At 43.4% G+C, this 24,904-nt stretch overlaps 1 protein-coding gene across 1 annotated transcript in view; it reads right to left on the bottom strand.

Annotated features, from left to right (window-relative positions):
• NRBP1 (nuclear receptor binding protein 1) overlaps positions 1–24,904 on the bottom strand; it is a 220,912-nt gene that overhangs the window by 72,724 nt on the left and 123,284 nt on the right. Inside the window, 6 exon segments of the mRNA XM_030198591.1 lie at positions 8,860–8,910; positions 9,190–9,292; positions 9,486–9,618; positions 10,129–10,227; positions 10,329–10,387; positions 11,149–11,232. Of these exon segments, the coding sequence (XP_030054451.1) occupies positions 8,860–8,910; positions 9,190–9,292; positions 9,486–9,618; positions 10,129–10,227; positions 10,329–10,387; positions 11,149–11,232 (529 nt within the window).

Here is a 24,904-nt window from a genome sequence, read left to right as displayed (position 1 = left end):
CTGGTGCAGCTCATACATGAAACAGGTAGTATTTCCCATGAAAATAGGAAGGATGAGAAGTTTCTCCTCTGGGGGCCCCTCATCTCCCACCTCTCCAGTGTGCCCTCCCTAAGCCTTCTGAGGAATTATTTTAAGAGAAAGTACAGAAGACCAGGGCATGAATGGCTATGTGCATCCTCACACTCCTATTCTTTGGTACCTTCTCAATCAGGTAGGTTTTTTGTTGTTGTTTTTTTTTTAAATTTCTACAGCTCAACTTTCTAGCTTACATTTGTGAGTAGGACGGCATAAAACTCCAAAGCCAAATTGCAGCAGTAAGATCAGCTGTCCCACCTCCCTCCTGTATTCCGCTATGCCTGTGATCTGATCTAGTTCTACTCTCTATTTAGCAGCTACAGATATAAAGGTTACCACTAAGTTATCTATGCTTGTTTTCTCTTTCACAGGGTAAATAAATGCCATTGAGAGGCCTTGGAAAAGACTTCTGGAGCTAATGGGATTCTCTTTCTAGAATCCTTTCATCAAAATCTTTTTTCCCAGAATTGCAATACACTTTAAAGCATGAGATCATGAGAGCTATGAGGCGAAGTTCTCTTGCTTTGTTGGCATAGGAGCCAAAATATATTGCTATTTGCTATATAGAAATGTTATCATGAGAAGTAACACCTGCATGACATAGAATAATATGCATTTTGGTTTCATTTAGGCACGTATTCTGTTTAGCCTGCAATAATATGTGTTAGTATTGTAAATCGGGGGTGGGGGGAGGAGAGGAGGAAAGGTTACGTCATCCTGGCAGAGTGGGAAGGGAGACCAAATCTGTAGCATTCATTATAAGGAGGGAGGATGGGGGCTGCGGCTGTATTGGGAAAGGGAAAGAGGGAGGATAAGGGGTATGGCCGGCGTTGTGCTGGGGGGGGGGGGGGGGGGGGGGGGAAGAGAAGTGCCAGGACCTTAAGGAAAGACTTTCTGGTTATAGTACACCACCTGTACATGCCCCAGGGGGCTGGGGTGAGAGGGTAGGCAGGAAAGTGTCTGTGATGCAGGGTTTGGTCGCAAATGTTGATGGTGGAGGTAAGTTTGAGGTGGAGGGGGGAGGAAGGGGGTAATTTTGGAATCTATGTATTTATCTCAGTGTAGTGCGAAGGCAATAATTGTCCACTTCGCCTTTTCTTGTTGCATGTAATGATGTTCCTATACTTTAATAGTTATAAAAAAAATGTTAAAGGCATAAGACAGTTTTGAAAGTTTGTTACAGTACCATATTTTTACTTTAGTTTCAGTATTACATTTTGCTGGAATTACACTGTATGGACCAAAATGCACACCAGTTTTAATTGCACAAAAGTTTAATCACACGATTAATTGCGATTAAACGTTTTTAGTCGTTGCCCACCCCTAGTTTTTATAGATAAACTTTATTACCAGTGAGGCACGAATTGAGGACATTTTACCTGTTCCTTGATGTGACCATAGGTTAATTACTTTTCAATTACTTTTATTTTTTTTTTTAATTCAAATTTATTCATACTAAAAGAATACAGAAGGTAGTCCAGGAAAAGAAATTTAAGCATCTTCAGGGGGAAGAGCCATGCCGTCGGCTGGAGTTAAGTTTACACTACTGGGATAGTTTGGTTTCCTAAGAAATCAATGCGTTCTCTCGCGGTTATCACCAATAGCATGTAATCCTCTCTTCTTGCCAGGTACCGCGAAGGGGGTCTTCACTAGGTGGTATGGGGGGGATCAAGACTTGGGACCAACTATTGAAGAAGGCTCTCTGCTATCTCTTGAGGAATTACAGACACGGTATCCGGGGGTGCAGGTAGATGACTTTCGGTACATACAATTATCACACTTCCTTAAAACTAAGGCAGTTAGATTAGTTATGCAAAGGGATAAGACACCATTGGAAGATATTTGTGAAAAGTTCCAAACTTCAAGGACTGATTGTCTATATAGATGTGTCGGTGCCCAGGTCCAGTGTTACAGTCGTCATAGGAACAGTTGGAATGACGAGCTGGGTGTAAGTCTTGGGGAGACGGCGTGGGAGAAAATAGAACGGGTAGTGGTGAAGGTGTCCACTCATGTGCTGTTGCAGGAGAATGCAGTGAAAGTACTATATCGTTGGTACCTCACCCTGGACCGATTGCAGAGGATTTACCGGTCCTCTTTGGGACTGTGTTGGAGGGGATGTGGTCAACGTGGAACAATGGGCCACTTGTGGTGGAGTTGCTTTAAAGCTAGAGCCTACTGGAAAGCAATACATAGTAGACTGCAGACCTGGTTGGGCTGTCAACTTCAGTGGGCTCCTGAGATTTTTCTCTTTTCTGTAAGGGTGGTGGGCCTAACTTCATATCAACAAGAATTGGTGCGCCATGCTGTAGGGGCAGCGAGAGTGGTACTTGCATCTCAATGGAAACAGAGGGTGGTCCCCTCGGTTACAAGTTGGTGCAACAAACTTCGGTATGTGTGTGAGATTAAAAGACTCCGAGCGGAACGACTGCATCAGACCGGTAAATGGTATCTGATTTGGAACTCCTTCTGTACCACTGCCAACAGTGACTAGGAATAGCAATAGTACCTGTGGAGGTGTTGGTGTTGAGAGGTTCTCTGTGGGTTGGTTTGATAGGGGAACACACGAGGGGTGGGGGTGGGGGGTTATTCTTAACTATAAATCTTTAAAAATTTGTGAAGTTTAATGCGATTTATTTTTGGATGTTTGAAGAGAAGAAACTTGTGAGAGTTGGGAGATTCTGTTTGAATTGAAAGCTCTGTATTTGTATATGTTAACTTGGCTTCAGAGTCCGCTGTATTTTCTGTTTAATAAAGACTTCATTTAAATATTAAAAAAAAAAAGTAATTTAAGCATCTTGCTCTTTCACATTATAAAGATCAAGTCTACAACAGGGAGAGACAACAAAGAAACCATCGAAAAATAATCCATTTAAGCAATAGTGAAGTCATGCAGTATGGAGATACAAATTCAAAAACCCCAGAAAAATAACCTACCATACAATACTTAAGTCAGCTACTTTTAACAAACAGAAAACCCTCAATATTTACAGGATCCAAAAAAATATATATATGAATGATTCTCATGTGAGCAGATACTTACAGGGGAACTTTAAAAAGAACGTGCCTCCTACAGCCAATACACAAGGCTTTATCTGGAGGAAGGCCTTACGTCTTAACTGAGTTGTTCTGACCACATCTGGAAACATCAATATAGCCTGACCATAGAAAGGGACCACCTTCTGAAATAAATCTCTAAGGAGGACATTTCTTTTCCACAGAGTCCATTACAACCAATAAGTAGCCCCTTTAGATATACCCTCTTGAAAGGATTCCAAAAATTTAGTCAAATCCAAACTATCAGGTGAATTTAAGTTATCAAAATCCCCCCTCCGGAGAGAGAGTCCACTAACTGCCCTAGGAAGGTAATAAAGATCCTTTATATCCAAACTCTCATATGATATTTGGAGCACATCTTTAACATACATTTTAAATAACTAAGGGAGAAAGAAAAGGGGTCTGTGGAAAATTCAAATGTAGATTACAAGCCAAAGAAGCATTTCCAACAGCTTCTAATCTAAGGTGTGTCAAACTATCCTTATCAGCCGCTGCTGACAGACATGATTTAATTTGAGATTCCACCTTGTCCATAGTTTTAACCACTTGAGAAATCTTGGGGTCTTGTTTGTTAATTTTTTTCAGCTGTCTCCTGAGTGGATTTAATAAAAAGAATTATCCTTCAAATTGTCAATGCACACAATAGCTTCACAGACATCTTTAAACATTCCCAGGAGTAGAAGTGCTCAATGAATTGTAAGTAGGAGAAACTTGAGTACCTTTCCTGTAGAATAAGAAATGGAGGTTGCCATATTCCCAGGGGCAGGGTCCAATCCTAGAACCACTGCACCAGAAACTAGAGTACAAATTTCTTCCCTCAAAGCAGGTTGTGGGGGAGGGGTAGAACCCCCCCACCCCCACCCAACAGGGCAGCATTCAGAGGAAGACTCAAAACTGGAGGTTCTGCCAGCAACTTAGATGACTGAAGATGTAAATTCATTGGCCCCTTAAAGGCTGATCTCCGAGGCCATCTTCCTACCTCATAAGGTCTCCCCATTGGAACATGGCCTGCTCCTGGCTGCTCAATGGCTCTGAAGGGGCAAACACCCACAACTGTGCGCCCGTAGCAGAGACAATTTTTTATGGATGGAAAGAAGGGGCTTAGTCCAGCATCACCAGAGCCCAAAAGGTGCCCACTCCACTGCCTGCACAGGAAGCTTGGAAGTGTCTCCCATCTGTTCCTCCATTACCTTTCAAGTACAACTAGAAAAATAGAGAGTAGAAACTAACTGCTTAAAGCCATATCATTGACATGATCCTTTTGGAGTATCTGATCTAAAAAAAAAAAAACTAAATTATGTGATCGAGACACTGACTGTTATAGCAGCTGTAAACTTTTGGAATCAAGTTTTACAGAATTTCTAGATAGAGTAGCACCTATGAAAACATATCAACAAGTAATCAAAGTTCCCTAGTTTAAAGAGGAACCAAAATAAGTGTAAATCAAGGCGGACAGAGGGAAAAAAGGAGGAAATATCCTCCAGAATTACCCTTTGAAGTGCACAATCATGAAACGAAGGTGTATAGCAGTTAGAACTAATGCAAAAAAGTATTTTTACGCTGTTTATGCTTGTTTACTCTTTCCAAAAATACTAGGACTAGGGGGGCACACAATGAAGTTACAAAGTAGTAAATTTAAAACAAATCGGAAAAAATACTTCACTCAATGTGTAATTAAACTCTGGAATTCATTTGTACAGACAAATATTTTCTCTGATTCGTTTTAAATTTACTACTTTGTAGCTTCATTGCGTGCCTCCTAGTCCTAGTACTTTTGTTCTGAGACGTGAAGAGGTGTATCACTTGGGTTCCCCACTGCTGGAATACTTGAGGAACTACAGATGTGATGAGAGACCATTCGTGAGGCTGAAGGACTCTGCTCTTTTTGTCTGCTATAGCATTCAATTTGATGGCTAGGTAAACTACTCGTATAGAGATGTTTCCAGAAGCTGTCCAAGTCCACTTCTGGATCACTTGTTGACAGATAGGAAGTACTTCTTCCTCCTTGTTTGTTCACATAATACATCACTACTTGGTTGTCTGAACAAACGAGTATTACCAGATCAAGGATACAGCCCTGGAAGATTTTGAGAGCATTCCAGCTTGCAATTCCAGAAGGTTAATATGTCATTTCTCTCATGGGGACTTTGAACTCTGTGTGAAGACCGTTGACGTGAACTCCCCAACCCATCATGGAGAAGAGTCATCTGTAGTGAGTACCTTGTGATATGGAAGGAGCTGGAATGGAAGACCCCAGGTGAGATTCTGGGTCACCATCCACCACTGTAGAGCGAGAGGCATAGCTGTGGAGTGATTCGAATATGAGCTGATAGTAATCCTATGGCTTGGGGCCACTGAGGGATTCAGAAATGAAGACAAGCCAATGGTGTTACATGGACTGTTGAACTGAATAGGCTTAGCATCTGATAAGCAAATACTTGGGTGGATTTGAACACCTGAGTGGTGTCAGTATGTTTGCCCTGGTTCAGGAAGGAAGGCTCTGTCTTGAGTAGTATCGAGAAGAGCCCCTATAAACTCTAGGATCTGAACCGGTTGAAGATGTGATTTGGGGTAATTGATCACAGATTCAAGGAGTTCTAGGAGTCTTATGGCGGACAGAATGGAGGTGTTTCCTGACTCCTGGGAGGCTGCCTCGATTAACGAGTTGTCCAGGTAGAACACGTGGATGCCCCACGTGCAAAGTGTTGCAGCTACCACTTTGAGGAATTTTGTGAGGAGCTGAGGCCAAGCCAAATGGTAAGGCTTTGTATTCATAGTGTACAGTTCCACAGTGGAAGCGGAGGAGCTTTCTGTGTGCAGGGAGAATAGATATATGGGTGTATGCCTCCTTGAGGTCTAGAGAACAAAGCCAATCATTGCGTTGTATAATCACAGGAACTAGTGATCCCAGGGATATCAAGTGAAATTGTTCATTTCAGTAGAAACTTGTTTAAGGCTCGCAGATCAAGAACTGGAAGTACCCCCCCCCCCCCCCCAAATAAAAATATATTTTGGTATATACCCGCAAGAGAACCCTCGACCCCTGTCCAGCAGGGGAACTGGTTTTACTGCAGTCTGCCGGAGGGCAGAGTTCCACTCAATGTAGTTTCATTTGGAGGGCGTTGCAATAAGACTTTTGGTTGATGGATGGGGGGGGGGGGGGGGGGTCATTTTTTCCCAACACAGAACATAGCCACGCTGAATGGTGTGTAGCACCAATGGTAGGAGGTTTAGAGAGGCTCCTCTGTTTCAGGAGAATGAGCCTTCCTTTGACAGGTAGGTTGCTTGGTACATGCTCTCTAGGAAGGACTCAAAAAGGTTTAGACAGAGGGTGCCTGGGATTTTTGACCTCACTGCTGCCTTGGACGTGGAGCGTTGGTACGGAGGGGGGAAGTAGGAATGTAGTGACACTTAACATATTAATTACAGCATCGATATCCTCTTGCAAATCTTCTCAAAGAAAAGAACATAAGCATTGCCATACTGGGACAGACCAGAGGTCCATTAAGCCCAGTATCCTGTTTCCAACGGTGGCCAATCCAGGTTACAAGTACCTGGCAAGATCCCACAACAGTACAATACATTTTATGCTACTGCTTATCCTAAAAATAAGCAGATTTTCCTCAAAGTCCATTTTAATAATGGCTTATGGACTTTTATTTTAGGAAGTTATCCAAACCTTTTTAAAACCCTGCTAAGCTAACCGCTTTTACCATATTCTCGGCAACAAATTTCAGAGTTTACTCACTGAATGAAAAAATATTTTCCCTGGTCCATTTTAAATGTACTATTTTGTAGCTTCTTTGAATGCCCCCTAGTCCTAGTATTTTTGGAAAGAGCAAACAAGCTGTTCACGTCTACACGTTCAACTCCACTCAGTATTTTATATACCTCTATCATACCTCCCCTCAGTCGTCTCTTCTCCAAGCTGAAGAGCCCTAGACACTTTAGCCTTTCCTCATAAGGAAGTCGTACCATACGCTTTATAATTTGTCACCCTTCTCTGTACCTTTTCTAATTCCACTATATCTTTTTTGAGATGCGATAACCAGAACTGCACACAGTATTCGAGCTGTGGTCACACCATGGAGCAATACAAACAACATTTTCAGTTTTGTTTTCCATTCCTTTCCTAATAATTACTAACATTCTATTTGCTTTCTTAGGCACTGCTGCACACTGAGCAGAGGTTTTCAATGCATCATCAACGGTAACACCTAGATCCTTTTCCTGAGCGGTAACTCTTAATATGGAACCTTGCATCATGCAACTATGGTTTGGGTTCCTCTTTCCCACGTGCATCACTTTGCACTTGCTCACATTAAAAGTCATCCGCCATAACAACACAGTACATGACAGCAGTTAAAGACCTTTGACATTTGAGACAGACCGCAGAGGTCCGCACAATACTATTCTTACATTCCAACTACCAAAGTTGCCAAAGCTCACTCCAACCTATCCCAATCTGTCTTTGTAATGTACAGGACACAGACCGTAGAAGTCCATCCAGCATGCTCCAACTACCGAGAGCAGAAACACACGCTGCCACATTAAGTACAGAACTATTCACACAATAAAGGAAAAGCGCCATAATATTAAGAAAGGCAACAAAGAGGAAACTGCAACTGAAACAAGAGACACCAGTCAATGTATATGGAACCAAAAACAAGTAAGAACAGAATATACTAGAAGTTTGCAGAAAGCAGCCTCCAGAGAGCCAGTCTTCAGTATTTGGGGGGGGGGGGGGGGGGAGGTCAAGGACTTGACACTAGATAATAACAAGGGGATGGGGAACTGCAGTATCTGCGGGGATGGGGACAGAGCTCGCGGGGACGGGACGGGGACAGAGCCCACAGGGACGGGGACAAACTTTGTCCCAGTGTCATTTTCTAGTTGTAGAGGGTGGGAAGGAGGGTTATTATAGCTGCTCATTGTTATTGTTTTCTATTTGTAATTTATAAACAGTTGCACAGCGTATTGTTCCTTTTTATACTTTAATAAAAAGATTTAAATATAAAATCATAAGTGTTCAAGGCTTCTGTAGATGAGGACAGAGCCCACGGGGCCAGAACCTGTGGGGGTGGGGTGGGGAGGGAGACAAACTTTGTCCTGGTGTCATTCTCTACTCAGCATTACTGAATATTGCCTCTGGTTTCAAGTATCTACGGTAATCAATTCTCCATACTCATCTGGTATCCAGGTAAGAATACTGGAGCAGGAGTCAGAATCAGATGAATAATCTGGAGGCAGCTCAACCCCACAATCCTCCAGGGCTAAGGGGAGAATAGGAAAGGTATTTGGATACAGTCAAGTACTTCCTTGGTGCAGATTTCCTTCAAGGTTAGTAGAAATTTTTCTCATAAGGCTGAAAAATACTAGCTTTTAAACTACCTCTGAAGCTAACAGGGCTTAGAAGCTAAGAAACTGCACAAAGCACTATCAACCTCCACAAGAGTAAGAAATACTTAAGGTCTGGGACTGCACAATACCATTAAAGGGCAACTCAAAGAACTACTTTACCATACACTGGCAGAGGGGCATAACCCACAAATTCTGGACTGATCTGTGGGACAATAAGGAATGTCAGATTTAAAGAAGCACCAGAGACCATACATTCTAGGATCATGAGTGCAAAAGGAGGCTAAAGACACTTCTAGGGTAAAAATCTAGACTCTCTCTCACTGAGTTTTCTATATTTTGGAAACAAGAAAACTTGATTCTGGTGTTTACCTCACATCTTCCAGAAATTTGTCCAACTCCAGAGCAGGAGACTGAGAGAATCTAAAAACAGAAAAAGGGTGTCTTGTAATAGACAAGCTTACATTGAGTCTAAAAAATGTAAATTGTAAAGCCCAACTCCAGAATAAGGTATAGCAGGGGTATTACATAGGGTAATGAATACAGGTACAGCATAAAGCAATAAAGAGGATTAGGTAAGGAAAGATAAGAAAGATGACTGAGCTCAGTATAAGGAAAACAGTATTGAAAAGGAATACAGAAGTATTGCTGAAAGATGTCTAGTAGTTATAGAAAGCACTCCACTCATGAAATTACTCTCACATCATGCGTACACCTTCCCGGTCAGGGTGAGAAATCTCTGCAAGAACTGCATTCATGTCCAGGTTTTTGGTCATTTCTTCCAAAGCATTCTCTGGGATCATATCTGTAATGAAATAAATTCTCTTAGAGCAACTCCCACAGAGACAGTCACATTATGCATCTCAAAGTGTAATAGGTCACAAGTAGAGCAACTAACTTTCCAAAGAGGGCCTAGCCTTTGAAACTGTTACACCATCAACATTTAAAATCCTTAAAAACAGGACTACCAGCTTCAGTTTGGATAGGTTTCTACTTACGCTGATGACCCACAATACAATGGGCAGCAAGTAACTTGAGTGATGGCACTTCAAAAAGGGCCTGGTGGAACAGCAGCTCCCTTGCAGTAGGCCGTTTACTGGGATCTGTTTCCAAACACTTTTGAATGAATTCCTGAGAAGCCAAGAAATTTTATCACATTAGAAATTCTGACCAAGACACAGCATAAGGCAGAGAAATGCTAGTGGGGTTGAGGTAAGTATGGTATAGGAAGTGTAAATCTCATTTTAATATGGCTCTTACTGGGGTTTACTATTTACACAATGGAGAGTAGGGATGAGGAGAGCTAAGTACATTAAAACTTAATGGGAAAAATATGCTCAGGCTTAGTTGACTTAGTATCTGGCTCCTAACCAGACAGCATGTTCTAAAATATTCTTCAACCAATATGTTCCCTATATGTTACCAGCAGCCAGGTAACAGCTATGACTATGTATGGGTAGAAGTATCTTCTACGCCATTTTTAGTAGGCTTAAGGTTGCTCAGATACTACAAAAATAGAATTTACTGTTGAGCCTGGGTGGCAAGAGTGCTGAAAATTAACATAAGACAATAAGTATGCCAAGAAAGATCACTGCTTATACCATCCTTCTTACTAGGAATCTTCCTTTCAGCAATACTTACTCTTTGAAGGAAATCTTCCAGGGAATTGATAGCATTGTTAATGGCTTCCTGAGATACAAAGGATGAGTCTCCATTACCCTGGATTTCCAATACAGCCATCTAAGAGGAGAGATACATGAGGTGAATAAGTGAGAACAATGGACACTTCGACCCAAAAAAGCACCAATCACCAGCCCCCAGGTAGTGAGCAAAGTTCTCACCTCTAGAGCACACATGCCAAAGGAGTAAATGTCTACTGCTGTTGTCACATTGGTCACTTCTGTAAAACAGTGAAATGAAAACTGAGCCCAGTTCCTAAGCTGTCTACAGCATATTTATAAGAGTGAAAACAAAAAAGCATAAATCTCCTTTAGGAGAAACAATCAGTACTGCTACACAAGGCAGGAAAGAACTGCAATATGAATTCAAGTCACCCTTTGCCACTGATCAAATTTAAGAACACGGGAAATCAATTTTTCTCATCCTGTGCCTCCCATTACCTTACTATAACTTGGTACAGGCACTGCTTTCCAATAGCTGAGGTGAAAGAAAACATTCTGTAGAGAAATACCGGCTATCAACCCCATGTGTGGCTACATACAAGTTTCTGAAGTAATAAACTATCTAGATATATTTTGAAAGCAAGGTACTAAGATCATCCTATAACAGTCCATCATCCATAAGAAATTTAGATTTTCATTTGAAAATCTCTAAAAAAGTGTACACATACAAATGCTTAGATGCAGCCCTTCCCCCTTCATAACATTCAAAGTTCCAAGTGTCAATAGTACATCAAACCTCATCTAGCATAAATAAGGACAGATTAGCAAGGGGTTCTCAGAGATTGTTCTAGAAATGGACTAAATATTTCAGCCTTGGCAATCAATGCAATATTAGGTAAGTTATCCCCTCCCTTCGATGTCCCTATTCATGCAACCTGGGAATTCTTTCTAGCATACAAACAAGTGCAGAATTATGAAAGACTGTTACTGCTCAATAAAATTCACCAAAAACAATCAGGTCATGTATAGTCCACCCTACCTCCATACTCTGGTGCAAAGAAGTGCAAGTTCTTCTGCTCTTCTCGACAGGTCTTCACGTGATTGTTGATAGTGTCTGGAGCCACTACAAAAGAAGAGGAAAATTTAGATGCCCTCATCTCCCCCAGTATGACCTGGAGCTCCCAGAAATTTCAGGACGCTGAACACACTTCCAAATAAAAAGTTCCATTGTAGTATTCAGCATCCCCATTAGATCGGAACTCAACATTCATTCCCTACATAGTCAGCCACCTCATGGCACTCAGTTACTCCCAACTCCACAAATATCTTGCACGGTTTTCCCACAACTAAAGCAACTGCCCCCAAAATGAGCTACATTATGGTGCTTAACACTTACTATACTAAACGTAGCTTTGCTAAAGCATTCACCACAGCCAGTCAATTCATAGCACCTAGCACATGCCTGCCAAACAAGCATTTTACCAGCAGTCATCATCTTACCCTGCCATTTCAAAAGCCAGTCTATGGAGGTGGTGTGGTGTAGAGCAACAAATTAAACTAAGGACAATTTAAGACTTGCTCACTTAAACACTGCTCTCGAAAAGTGCTTGTATAAGTCAAATTTAGCACCCTGTGCCCTTAAACTAGGTACTAATTGTTCATCTCTACTCTCCCCTTGCATGGATACCAAAACTGGTACCAACCAGAGGCATGTATCTACATGCTTCTGAAATGGCTAAACTGTGTTGGAAACCAGCCTACATAAAAGACACTAAGGAAGATGTTAACTGTCACTTTCACTATAAATCCCAAAATAAAAAAGTGACCCCCCTCTTTAGCATCCCCCCACCCCCAACCACACACAAGCACAGGATATTGCAGAGCTGGGGATCATGTCATCTTATGCTCCACCACCACTTCCAATGGATGGAGTGAAGGAAGCCTTATGTGCACACCAACTGTTATTACTGAACCCCAAGACTATACTAGTCAAGGGAAGTGAGCACAACATATCTACAGCTAAGTATGTGTACATATATCATCCAAGGGGGGTGGTGGTGCCAGAATATCTATTTAAAACATTTTAGCTTACAAACAAAATATCTACAGAGTTTGTTTAGCAGCAACTAGCAAGCATCAGGGCAAGAGCACCAAAAGCAAAGTTGTGCTACGTTTCCCCTATACCCCTATCCCAGCTCAGCAGAAGCAGCAGTAGCAGCAGCAATGGGTAAAGTGCAATGAGTATGAAGAGCTGTGTCCAAGTTGATTTATTCCAGGTATCTCCAACTCTAACCACATGCAAGGGCCTGGTCATGCAAAAAGCCCATCTAATAGAGCAGTCTAGGAAGAGGGGGGTAGAGATTACAACCAGAACAGCATGAAACAACATTCCCTCTCTATAAGGCTTCTGTATATGGTAGTGAAATGTCTGTACAGATGAAGAGGAAGTTCAACTAGGACTAGGGTGGAGACTGTTTTATAACAGAGCCTTATAGCAAGGGGACACTGTATAATAATATCTAACAGATATATGACAGGAGCTAAGAAATTGGCTCACCATTAGCAAAAATCCTATGAAAGACTGTTGGCAAATAGCAGCCGTAAGCAGGAAGTAAAACAAGATAGAAAGTCAATGAATTGATGGAACAGCAAAGCGATCACATCGATATAGAGCTGGGGGAGGGGGGGGGGGGAAGAAACCACACAAACACCAAGGACAAATAAAGATACTAAAAATAAGCCAGTCAACTGCTTTGATCACATCTTTGTCTGACCATCCTATTCCCAGATAACCAACCCCACCCACCATGTATTCCTCACCTTGCAAGCTTTGAAGTCAACTCTCAAAAACAATTTCACGCTGTTCTTCACAGGGGCACACTTTCACCTATGTGCTTTGGGAATCTAGATGGCAAGGAACTGGATAGAGAACTCAACCTAAAACTGAGCTAACCTGTATAAAATTACATCCAATGCGAAATGTAGAAAACTGATCTCGGAGCTACTTGCTCCTTAAAAATACAACCTTGTGGTAAAAACAAGCATAAAATCTGGAACACTGTATGCCTAACCAGGGATCAATGAAACAAAGTTAAAAATGATATTTAAGGTACACTGGCTAGTCCAATAATTAGCACTGTGTCAACAAGTATATTTTAAGCCTCATTTATATTCCACAACCGATTAAAACCCATTCTGAGTTATGAACCAACCTGTCAGAGATAAGTAGTGTGCTCTACTACAAAATGTACAACTTAGCCATCCAAAAGAAATGAATGGTAACAACTGTGCACAGAAACAAAAACCAACACACTTGCTTCTGGACAACCTGAAAAGCAGTGCTCACTCTGAAGCACGCTATACTCTCCTACCTTACATAAAGGATGTATACATAAGGGTGACGGGTAGAAGAAGCAGCAAGGTACGACAAAAATGGAAAGATCCTGCAGGCCAAAGAACAACTTGTTTAAGAAATGGAGAGCAAATAGTAAGAATAAAAATATCAGCTCCTTGATAGGAAGATGAGTATCAATAAAAGCTATTTGCAAGGGTAAACTACAAATCAAAATAACTTTTCATATTACATATTACCAGGTCAGAGAATGATAAAGCAAAGTTACACCTTATATATTAAACACATCTGAATTTACAAAAGATTTGAAATGTCAGAAGACAGATGGACTTTCAGACGTGGTTCCCTCTGTCTAGTACTCAAAAGGCGAGGAGGTATCTTGAATTTCAGTATATTTTTAATCTAAAAGGAATTTTATAACTACATTTCTAAATCACTTATACAGAACCTGTTCATAATAATTTATAATATATTAAATTTAAAAGCAATATGCAGTTCATTCACCTTCACTTGTTAAACACAATCCAAAATGGAATTACAAACAAAAACCAAATGCTTTAAATAGCGACCGCATAAAAAGGCATCTCAAGTCCAGATTACAAGATCCCACTAAGCATTTCAATAAGCTTGGGTAACAGAACAAAACAAAAAGAAAATAAGAAAAAATTAGTTAATTACCTGAAAATTTTCTTTCCTTTAGTCCCAAAGGATCAGTCCAGAGAAATGGGTTGTCACCATCCGCCAGTAAATGGAGATAGAGAACTCTAATGAGTTGTACCTCATAAGCTCCTGGATTTAGCAAATAATCCAGTATTCAATAACAAAAGCAGTGAAAGACTTCCAGAAGAAAAAAAAAACTCCAGCCTCTAGCTAGAAAAAGAATCATGAAATAAAGGGCAAAACTCGTGCCTTAGAAACAACAGAACCAGAATACAAACACCTAAAATTATACAAAACCCAGAAAACTCAAAACCATCACAGACGGGCAGGCTATGGACAACTGTTGAATCCATTATAAAGCAGCCCTGGCTAAAAAAGAAGAACTTGCAGACAGAATTTAACTCAGCTAGTTGAAAGTCAAGCTTCAAGGAAGCCTCAAGCTTGCAGTCATGAATATCCTTTAATGCAGTGCCGCCTTCAACAGGTATAGTGGTATAGTTAGTAAACACTATAATAAGGGCATCAACCTTAGAAAGAGCAAACTGCTCTAAATCAGACGGCAGAACGGGATTAAGTCACCCAGATGTTAGAATTAGAGGTCTCCCACTGAGCTGCAATAAGCTCCTCCATAGCCTCATGAATATGGAAGGATACAGGTCTCTTAGTGCAGAACCAGAGGACTGAAGAACGGAAAGAAAATGTTTACAGCCTCCATAGATTTTGTGATCAACAGAGGCAACTCCACTCTCAAAAATAGCCTAGCTATGGAGGTCACGTGATGCACTAGAGAGTGGAAGACGTGCTTCCATGCTCTCTTAGGCCCTGCTACCCAGCTTTGCCAAAAAAACGAATTTTGGGTTCGGTTCCTCAGCGTAATTCCGAAGGTGTTAGAAGTGACAATGGACAAATTTGTGGAGCCCCAGGGGAAAACGATGTCCGGGAGAGGAGCAAAAAGGGAGAAAGAGAAGGCACAGGTAGCTGGCGGCGAGGATCCATCAAAACGTGAGGGGGTGGCTTTCACGGCAGAACAACTGAAACAGATAATGGAGGCGGTGGGACTAGCGCTCGAGCCCAAATTGGATCATCTGTCGACTCAAGTATCAAATTTAGAAGCGCTCGACGGAAACCACACAGCACACTGGTGAACTCGAGTGGCGGGTCTCAGAATTAGAAGACACCTGCGGCCTGTCTGCGAGTCAGATCAAGAAGCTGACCGCACACTTGACCAGTTAGCCGCCAGACGACCTTGAGAACAGGTCCCGCCCTGCTAGCTTACGAATCGTAGGTTTACCAGAAACTGTGGGAGACCGTATCCTCGCGTCACAGCTAGAAAAGTGGCTGAAGGCAGAGTTTGCGCTATCAGACAGCATGGGGCCGCTGTGTCTAGAAAGGGCCCACCGCGTGGGACGGCACCAAGATGGACGTCAGTCTCCGCGAGTAGTGATTATACAAATACACAACTATCTCCATAAAGTTGAAATTCTGCGAGGCTATCGTCTGAAGCGGGACTCAACGAAATACGAAGGGCACTAGATTCGTATTTTTCAGGATTACTCAGCCTCTCTACAAGATAAGAGGAAACAATTTAATCCGATATGCCATCGCTTGCATGAACTATTTGCAGATAGGTACCTGGGTTCCAGGACTGAACTCGACCAAGAGTTTGATACTTAATCAGTAGTATTAATAGGGCAGGGGGGCCTTAGGCATGGCAGTGACCCCGCAACCCGTGGGCAGAACGGGAAGGTTGTAAGAAGTGTGGGGGAGGGGAGAGGGCGGGGATTCTTCAGGAATACAAGGTAGGAAGAGTGTAACTAAGATGAAGGACAAATTGCGAGCCACTGGAGGAACAGATCTCCTGGGGAGAAGGGCTGGGCTCACCGGGAGCAAAAAATTGGTACAATCTCTGACGGTCTCTTTAAAAAAATTTTGTGCATAGGGTGCCGATCCGCTTGATATCTTGGAATATTGCTGGGATTTCGTCTCCGATAAAGCGTTCCAAGATATTGACTCAGTTGAAGCATCATAGAGCCTCCATTGCCTGCCTGCAAGAAACAAAGTTGGCAGATAGTGAGCATGAGAAACTAAAACAGCAGTGGGTGGGGGAGTGTTATTATTCCTCATCAGGTGCCAAGAGAAGTGGAGTGGCAATACTGATCAAAAAGGGTTTGTTCTGTGGGTCCCAGTTGGTATATAAAGATCAGGAGGGTAGAGTGGTATTGCTTAGGCTGACAGTCGGTGGGCAAAAAGTTTACTTGTGCGCGATATACGGTCCAAACACTCATTTCCCCGCATTCTTTCAATCACTAATTTCCTTGGGGTTACAGCATTCGGACACTCCCTGGGTGTGGGCGGGTGATTTCAATCAGACCATGAATACTTTGGTTGATAGGTCCACCGGGGGGGGGGGGGGGGGGGGGGGGGGCGAGGGCGAGAGAGGGATCTTTCGGTGATTTACCAGGCCCAAGGCCTGGCGGACCCTTGGCGTTTACTACACCCCTCCACAAGAGATTATACTCACCAATCAAGGGTCCACCAGTCCTGGTCTAGACTGGATTATATTTTTGTACATCAGTCCATTTTTTTTTTTTTTTAAAGAGTGACCCAAGCAGAGATAGGTCACTTAGAAATCTCAGACCATGCGCTGATCTGGGCAGATTTGATATTTGCTACCCCAGGTGAATCGGGTTACTCTTGGAGGTTTCCTGCCTTTATGTATAGAGATCAGAGATTTACGGGATATGTACAGGCACAATGGGACCAATACGTGGCAAACAATCAGGGCTCTTGTAGCTCCCCCATAGTTTTTTGGGAAGCCTCAAAGGCGGTCATGCGAGCAGAAATACGAGTGCCAGGGCAAAGAGGCTTTCGGCAGGGATAATCCGATTGGAACAGGCCTTAAGGCTGGCAAAAAAAAAAAAAAAAAAGATATATACAAAGACCTTCCCCGAAGACCCGAGAAGCGTGGTCGGCCACGGCTGTGGCCCTAAATTCATTGATCCATGAACAAACTCAAAAGCGATTATTAGCGAGAGGTTTAAATTTTCAGAGATATGGGAACAAACCAGAAAAATTATTGGCCCAGTTAGCGCAATCACACAACCAAAGGAAATTGATAACATCACCTCTCAAAAGGGAATCAGGCTAGCAACTCTGAAGGGATTGCAAAAGCATTTTACACACATTTCTCTGAGGTATATAAGGGGGGAGGAGACTTCACTGATATGTCAGTAGATGACTACTTAGAAGATGCGGGCCTTCAGAGATTGGACTGCCAATGGGGTACTTTTTTTGAGCCAAGTGGTAGATGAGCAGGGGGTTACTAAGCCGTTCCAAAATCTTTGTAGGGAATTTAAACTGAAAGGGAGAGACACATTTGCATATAAGCAACTCAGATATTACGTGAACTCTTTACCAAGGACCGGGGACTCTTGGGAATATTTGAATGCCATGTTTGGACTTGATGCACAATCTCGGATTCCGCTGAAATACATCCACGCCCATTTAAAGGAACATTTAAAACCCTATAACCTTGACCAGGTGGCTCAGCAATGGAGTGCAGTTGGAAATGCAGACAAATTCAGAACAAATTCAAACTTGCCTCTCATGAACTTACCAGATGACAGAGAACGTGTGCTGGTGGGAAATTCAATACAAGTTTGCTTTCGACTCTACATCTCACCAAAGCGAGCCCATCGGGCCACCTTATGAAGCACAGACAATTGCCCTAAGTGTGGGAAAGAGAATGCGCATTTGGGACACATGTTTTGGACCTGTCCGGCAATTCAAAAGTTTTGGGAGACAGGTGGATAACTTCCCCAAAGCAATTGTTTGGTAATTTTACGGCACGAGGGCGAACAAAGCCTGGACAAAAAACATTTCTCCAAAGGACAACACTGATGGGGAAAAAGGTGATTTTGCAACATTGGCTTGGCTCAGAGTGCCCATTAGTGGCTCAATGACGCTCCACAACGATTCATGTATGTTCTCTGGAGCGAAGAAGTATCCCCGATTTAGCTGCAAAGAAAGGAGATATATTTTGTAAAACTTGGGCACCTTTTTGGTACACGCTAACTGCAGTGGCTCGGAGCAGGGTACTAAATTCCTGAAGAGGGGAGTAGGAGAGGGGAGGGGAGGGGGGAGGGGGGAGAGGGGGAGGTAGGGGTAGGAGAAAAAAATAGCCTAGCTACTGCAGGATCACCACCCCCGTCTGCCTCTGAAATATCCAAGTCAGGACCATCAGCACAACTAGGACAGTCAGAACACACATAAAACCTCCTCTGTCCCAAGGAGGAACATTCTCCAAATCTTGCAAAACAGAAAGTTCATTTTTTAGGAAGCTGCTCCTCAAAAGCAACGTGTGGGAAAGGAGAGGCAGCTTGAGCTGACTAAAAAAAGCCCGATGTAATAAAAACAAATTCAGGCAAAAATGGCAGGGCAGAGAATTCTATCCCCGCAAAACCAACATCCCAGGACAAGTAGTGGCCGATAAGCCTAATGACAAAATGGCCACTGAAGCCTCGTGAAGAGCAGGAGCCATTGTGCTGAGCAAACCAAAACATCGGAGTGTGACCAGATTGAACTCCCAGAGACAGACGGACAAAGTAGGCAAAATTGGCATGTCCACAGAAGTAAAGCAAAGTGTGCAAGAACCAGTAACCCAAAAGCTTACCCCTGCAGCGTGCACAAGACTTAATAGGCTCAGAGAGTAATATACTCACAGAAAACAGCCAGTCTTGTGACCTCCATGACACTGAAGTCCCACACAGCACAAGCATTCTCAAAAAGAACTGCAGTGGATGGAATATATATATATATATATATATATTTTTTTTTTTTTTTAAATAGAGAGTTGTGGTAGCCGTGTTAGTCCACTTTTAAAGGTAATCAACAGAAACAAAATAAAACATGGAAAAGAAAATATGATACCTTTTTTTATTGGACATAATATATTTTTTTTTAAGATAGTAGCAGGAGAAAAAAAAAAAAGAGAGAGAAGACAGAGGTAGAAAATGGCAATGGGGGAGCAGGGAGGGGACCTAGAACACTAGGCTTTACACCTGAGGCACAGGATATTCTCAACCTAAAACTGAACCTGCAAGCAGGACATGAGGCCGCACAGAGTCACCACAACGCACAGCAGCTGCTATCCCACCTGCTGGGACCTAGAACACTAGATTTACACCTGAGGCACAGGATACTCTCAAATGAACCTGCAAGAAGGACATGAGGCCACAAAAGTCACCACAGCGCAAAGCAGCTGCTATCCTGCCTGCTGGAGATACAGAATACTGGCTTAGTTGCTAAGTGCAGGAGCTTATGAGACACAACTCAAGAGCTCTCTCTCTACCTGTTGGCATATGGTCACAACCCATTTGTCTGGGAAATAATAGAAGATACCTTTAATGGATCAAGTTAATACATTTTTGTTTAGCTTTTGAAGACAATACCTTATTCAGATCAGAAATGAGCCTCATTTCTGATTTTATGATCTAAAGAAAGTATTGCCTTTGAAAAATAAATGTATTAAGTTAATCCATTAAAAAGGTCTCATTTTCTTTTCTTTATTACCATTTATAAGTGGACTAACAGAGCTACCATACCACTTTACTCAAACAGCTTCGGGGCGCTACCATGTATCGTAATACTACAGATCTCAAAATACTAAGTACACAAGTAAACCAACTGTTCTACCCTAATGTTTTTAAGTGGTGAAGACTTAACAGAATTTTATTATTTTTTAAATCATTTTTATTGAGTTTAAGAAAATTTAAACCAATACAACAATAAAACCAAATGCATTACATATAAATAAATGTGACAAGTATAAATATAAAAATCTAATCTCTAGGAGATGTAATGATCAAAAGGAGTCCAATGCTTCTTAAAAGTAGACAATTGATGAAACTTAAAAGCTGCAGATTCTTCATAGTTTCTAACAGAACAAATATGACTCCACTATTCACAAAAGTTCAAATGCAAATTATTTTTCCAATGAAATACTATAAGATGCGTGGCTAGAGCCATCATTATATCAAAAAGTTTTTGATATTGATCCTCAAGTGTAAGTTTAGGGGTTGAAGAATGAAGTATTATCACATCATATGTCAAACTAACAGGCGAGGAGAAAGGAATTATTGAACATATTCTTTTTCATATTAATTTCCAGTACTTGGACACATGGGAACATTCAAAGAGTAGATGCTTCATGTGACAGGAGCAGAAGACCAACATTTTGGAGGAGATGTTGATCTGGTTAGTTTAGACACTTTGAAAGGAGTCCAATAAGCTCTATGAAGAACAAAAAATGATGATTGTGTTATACCAGCAGAGAGAGTGGGTCTATTGGATTTAGACCAAAAGGTTAGCCAATCAATTCCATCATGACAGAACAATTCCAACTCCCATTTATGTTGGAGCTCAAGACAGGGGTTTGTGAAAGAGTCATGTATACATTTGTATATTCGATGCTTTCCTATTACCCATTAGAATAGTACGACAAAAGGTAGTAAGATTAGCAGCATCTGACTGACCACCCGTGCTTTGCAACAAATTCTGATACACAGAGAGAAAAAGCCAAGAATCAGCATCAAGTGTAGTTAAATTACATTGCAGACAAGCAGATTCATCAGAAGTCACATCATTACATACAGTAATTTGGGATAATGACCATATACCTTTTTCCCTGCCACAGTGGCCAGTTTAAAGTACAATTACTTAATTTAATGGATGAATGAAACCAAATACTAATATCAGAAAAAGGAACATACAGTTTAAATATTTTTCTCATAGTGGTGATGAGCTTCGCAGTAGCTTTAATTAAACGCATACCAGTGGGATATGGAAATGAATCCATCAAAGGAAGAAGATGAAGAGGAAAAGGGGAACTTAAATGCTTCTCAAAGTCAAGCCATATAGGGAGGTTATGATGATTATCCTTATGAAATCAATATATAGCCTGTGACAATCTGAATGCCAGATGATTTAAAATCTGGGAAGTTGATACCACCATTCGACTTATACAATTTAAGGTTTTGAAGAGCAATTCTAGGGGTTTACGCTGCCATAAAAACCTAGAAATTTTACTATTTTCTTATATAGCGAAGAAGGGAATGGAAAAGGTACCATGCTGAAAAGCGAATGCTACATACCTGTAGAAGGTATTCGCCGAGGACAGCAGGCTGATTGTTCTCACTGATGGGTGACGTCCACGGCAGCCCCTCCAATCGGAAACTTTACTAGCAAAGGCCTTTGCTAGTCCTCGCACGCCCATGCGCACCGCGCATGCGCGGCCGTCTTCCCGCCCGAACCGGCTCATGTTCGTCAGTCCCATATGTAGCAAGACAAAGACAAGGGAAGACAACTCCAAAGGGGAGGCGGGCGGGTTTGTGAGAACAATCAGCCTGCTGTCCTCGGAGAATACCTTCTACAGGTATGTAGCATTCGCTTTCTCCGAAGACAAGCAGGCTGCTTGTTCTCACTGATGGGGTATCCCTAGCCCCCAGGCTCACTCAAAACAACAAACATAGTCAATTGGGCCTCGCAACAGCGAGGACATAACAGATTGACCTAACAACTTATCCAACTAACAGTGTAGCCTGGAACAGAAAAAACATGGGCCTAGGGGGGTGGAGTTGGATCCTAAACCCCAAACAGATTCTGAAGCACTGACTGCCCGAACCGACTGTCGCGTCGGGTATCCTGCTGCAGGCAGTAATGAGATGTGAATGTGTGGACAGATGACCACGTCGCAGCTTTGCAGATCTCTTCAATAGTGGCTAACTTCAAGTGGGCCACTGACGCTGCCATGGCTCTAACATTATGAGCCGTGACATGACCCTCAAGAGCCAGCCCAGCCTGGGCGTAAGTGAAGGAAATGCAATCTGCTAGCCAATTGGATATGGTGCGTTTCCCCCACAGCCACTCCCCTCCTGTTGGGATCAAAAGAAACAAACAATTGGGCGGACTGTCTGTTGGGCTGTGTCCGCTCCAGATAGAAGGCCAATGCTCTTTTGCAGTCCAATGTGTGCAGCTGATGTTCAGCAGGCCAGGAATGAGGACGGGGAAAGAATGTTGGCAAGACAATTGACTGGTTCAGATGGAACTCCGAAACAACCTTTGGCAAGAACTTAGGGTGAGTGCGGAGGACTACTCTGTTATGATGAAATTTGGTGTAAGGGGCCTGGGCTACCAGGGCCTGAAGCTCACTGACTCTACGAGCTGAAGTAACTGCCACCAAGAAAATGACCTTCCAGGTCAAGTACTTCAGATGACAGGAGTTCAGTGGCTCAAAAGGAGGTTTCATCAGCTGGGTGAGAACGACATTGAGATCCCATGACACTGTAGGAGGCTTGACAGGGGGCTTTGACAAAAGCAAACCTCTCATGAAGCGAACAACTAAAGGCTGTCCTGAGATCGGCTTACCTTCCACACGGTAATGGTATGCACTGATTGCGCTAAGGTGAACCCTTACAGAGTTGGTCTTGAGACCAGATTCAGACAAGTGCAGAAGGTATTCAAGCAGGGTCTGTGTAGGACAAGAGCGAGGATCTAGGGCCTTGCTGTCACACCAGACGGCAAACCTCCTCCATAGAAAGAAGTAACTCCTCTTAGTGGAATCTTTCCTGGAAGCAAGCAAGATGCGGGAGACACCCTCTGACAGACCCAAAGAGGCAAAATCTATGCTCTCAACATCCAGGCCGTGAGAGCCAGAGACTGGAGGTTGGGATGCAGAAGCGCCCCTTCGTCCTGTGTGATGAGGGTCGGAAAACACTCCAATCTCCACGGTTCTTCGGAGGACAACCCCAGAAGAAGAGGGAACCAGATCTGACGCGGCCAAAAAGGAGCAATCAGAATCATGGTGCCTCGGTCTTGCTTGAGTTTCAACCAAGTCTTCCCCACCAGAGGTATGGGAGGATAAGCATACAGCAGACCTTCCCCCCAGTCCAGGAGGAAGGCATCCGATGCCAGTCTGCCATGGGCCTGAAGCCTGGAACAGAAGTGAGGGACTTTGTGGTTGGCTCGAGATGCAAAGAGATCTACCAAGAGGGTGCCCCACACCTGGAAGATCTGGCGCACTACTCTGGAGTTGAGCGACCACTCGTGAGGTTGCATAATCCTGCTCAACCTGTTGGCCAGACTGTTGTTTACACCTGCCAGATATGTGGCTTGGAGCACCATGCCGTGACGGCGAGCCCAGAGCCACATGCTGACGGCTTCCTGACACAGGGGGCGAGCTCCGGTGCCCCCCTGCTTGTTGATGTAATACATGGCAACCTGGTTGTCTGTCTGAATTTGGATAATTTGGTGGGACAGCCGATCTCTGAAAGCCTTCAGAGCGTTCCAGACCGCTCGTAACTCCAGAAGATTGATCTGCAGATCGCGTTCCTGGAGGGACCAGCTTCCCTGGGTGTGAAGCCCATCGACATGAGCTCCCCACCCCAGGAGAGACACATCCGTAGTCAGCACTTTTTGTGGCTGAGGAATTTAGAAAGGACGTCCCAGAGTCAAATTGGACCAAATTGTCCACCAATACAGGGATTTGAGAAAAAACTCGTGGACAGGTGGATCACGTCTTCTAGATCCCCAGCAGCCTGAAACCACTGGGAAGCTAGGGTCCATTGAGCAGATCGCATGTGAAGGCGGGCCATGGGAGTCACATGAACTGTGGAGGCCATGTGGCCCAGCAATCTCAACATCTGCCGAGCTGTGATCTGCTGGGACGCTCACACCCGCGAGACGAGGGACAACAAGTTGTTGGCTCTCGTCTCTGGGAGATAGGCACGAGCCGTCCGAGAATCCAGCAGAGCTCCTATGAATTTGAGCCTCTGTACTGGGAGAAGATGGGACTTTGGATAATTTATCACAAACCCCAGTAGCTCCAGGAGGCGAATAGTCATCTGCATGGACTGTAGAGCTCCTGCCTCGGATGTGTTCTTCACCAGCCAATTGTCAAGATATGGGAACACGTGCACCCCCAGCCTGCGAAGCGCCGCTGCTACTACAGCCAAGCACTTCGTGAACACTCTGGGCGCAGAGGCGAGCCCAAAGGGTAGCACACAGTACTGGAAGTGACGTGTGCCCAGCTGAAATCGCAGATACTGTCTGTGAGCTGGCAGTATCGGGATGTGCGTGTAGGCATCCTTCAAGTCCAGAGAGCATAGCCAATCGTTTTCCTGAATCATGGGGAGAAGGGTGTCCAGGGAAAGCATCCTGAACTTTTCTTTGACCAGATATTTGTTCAGGGCCCTTAGGTCTAGGATGGGACGCATCCCCCCTGTTTTCTTTTCCACAAGGAAGTACCTGGAATAGAATCCCAGCCCTTCTTGCCCGGATGGCACGGGCTCGACCGCATTGGCGCTGAGAAGGGCGGAGAGTTCCTCTGCAAGTACCTGCTTGTGCTGGAAGCTGTAGGATTGAGCTCCCGATGGACAATTTGGAGGTTTGGAGGCCAAATTGAGGGTGTATCCTTGCTGGACTATTTGAAGAACCCACTGATCGCAGGTTATGAGAGGCCACCTTTGGTGAAAAACTTTCAACTTCCCTCCGACCGGCAGATCGCCCGGCACTGACACGTGCTCTGCTGGAGCCAGTCAAAAGCTCGTCCCTTGCTTTTGCTGGGGAGCCGAGGGGCCTTGCTGAGGCGCACGCTTCTGATGAGAGCGAGCGCGCTGGGGCTTAGCCTGGGCCGCAGGCTGTCGAGAAGGAGGATTGTATCTACGCTTACCAGAAGAGTAGGGAACAGTCTTCCTTCCCCCATAAAAACATCTACCTGTGGAGGTAG

Source organism: Microcaecilia unicolor, chromosome 3, assembly GCF_901765095.1.
Source record: "Microcaecilia unicolor chromosome 3, aMicUni1.1, whole genome shotgun sequence".
Taxonomy (NCBI): Eukaryota; Metazoa; Chordata; class Amphibia; order Gymnophiona; family Siphonopidae; genus Microcaecilia; species Microcaecilia unicolor.
This window is presented reverse-complemented; position numbering and strand designations above follow the sequence as displayed.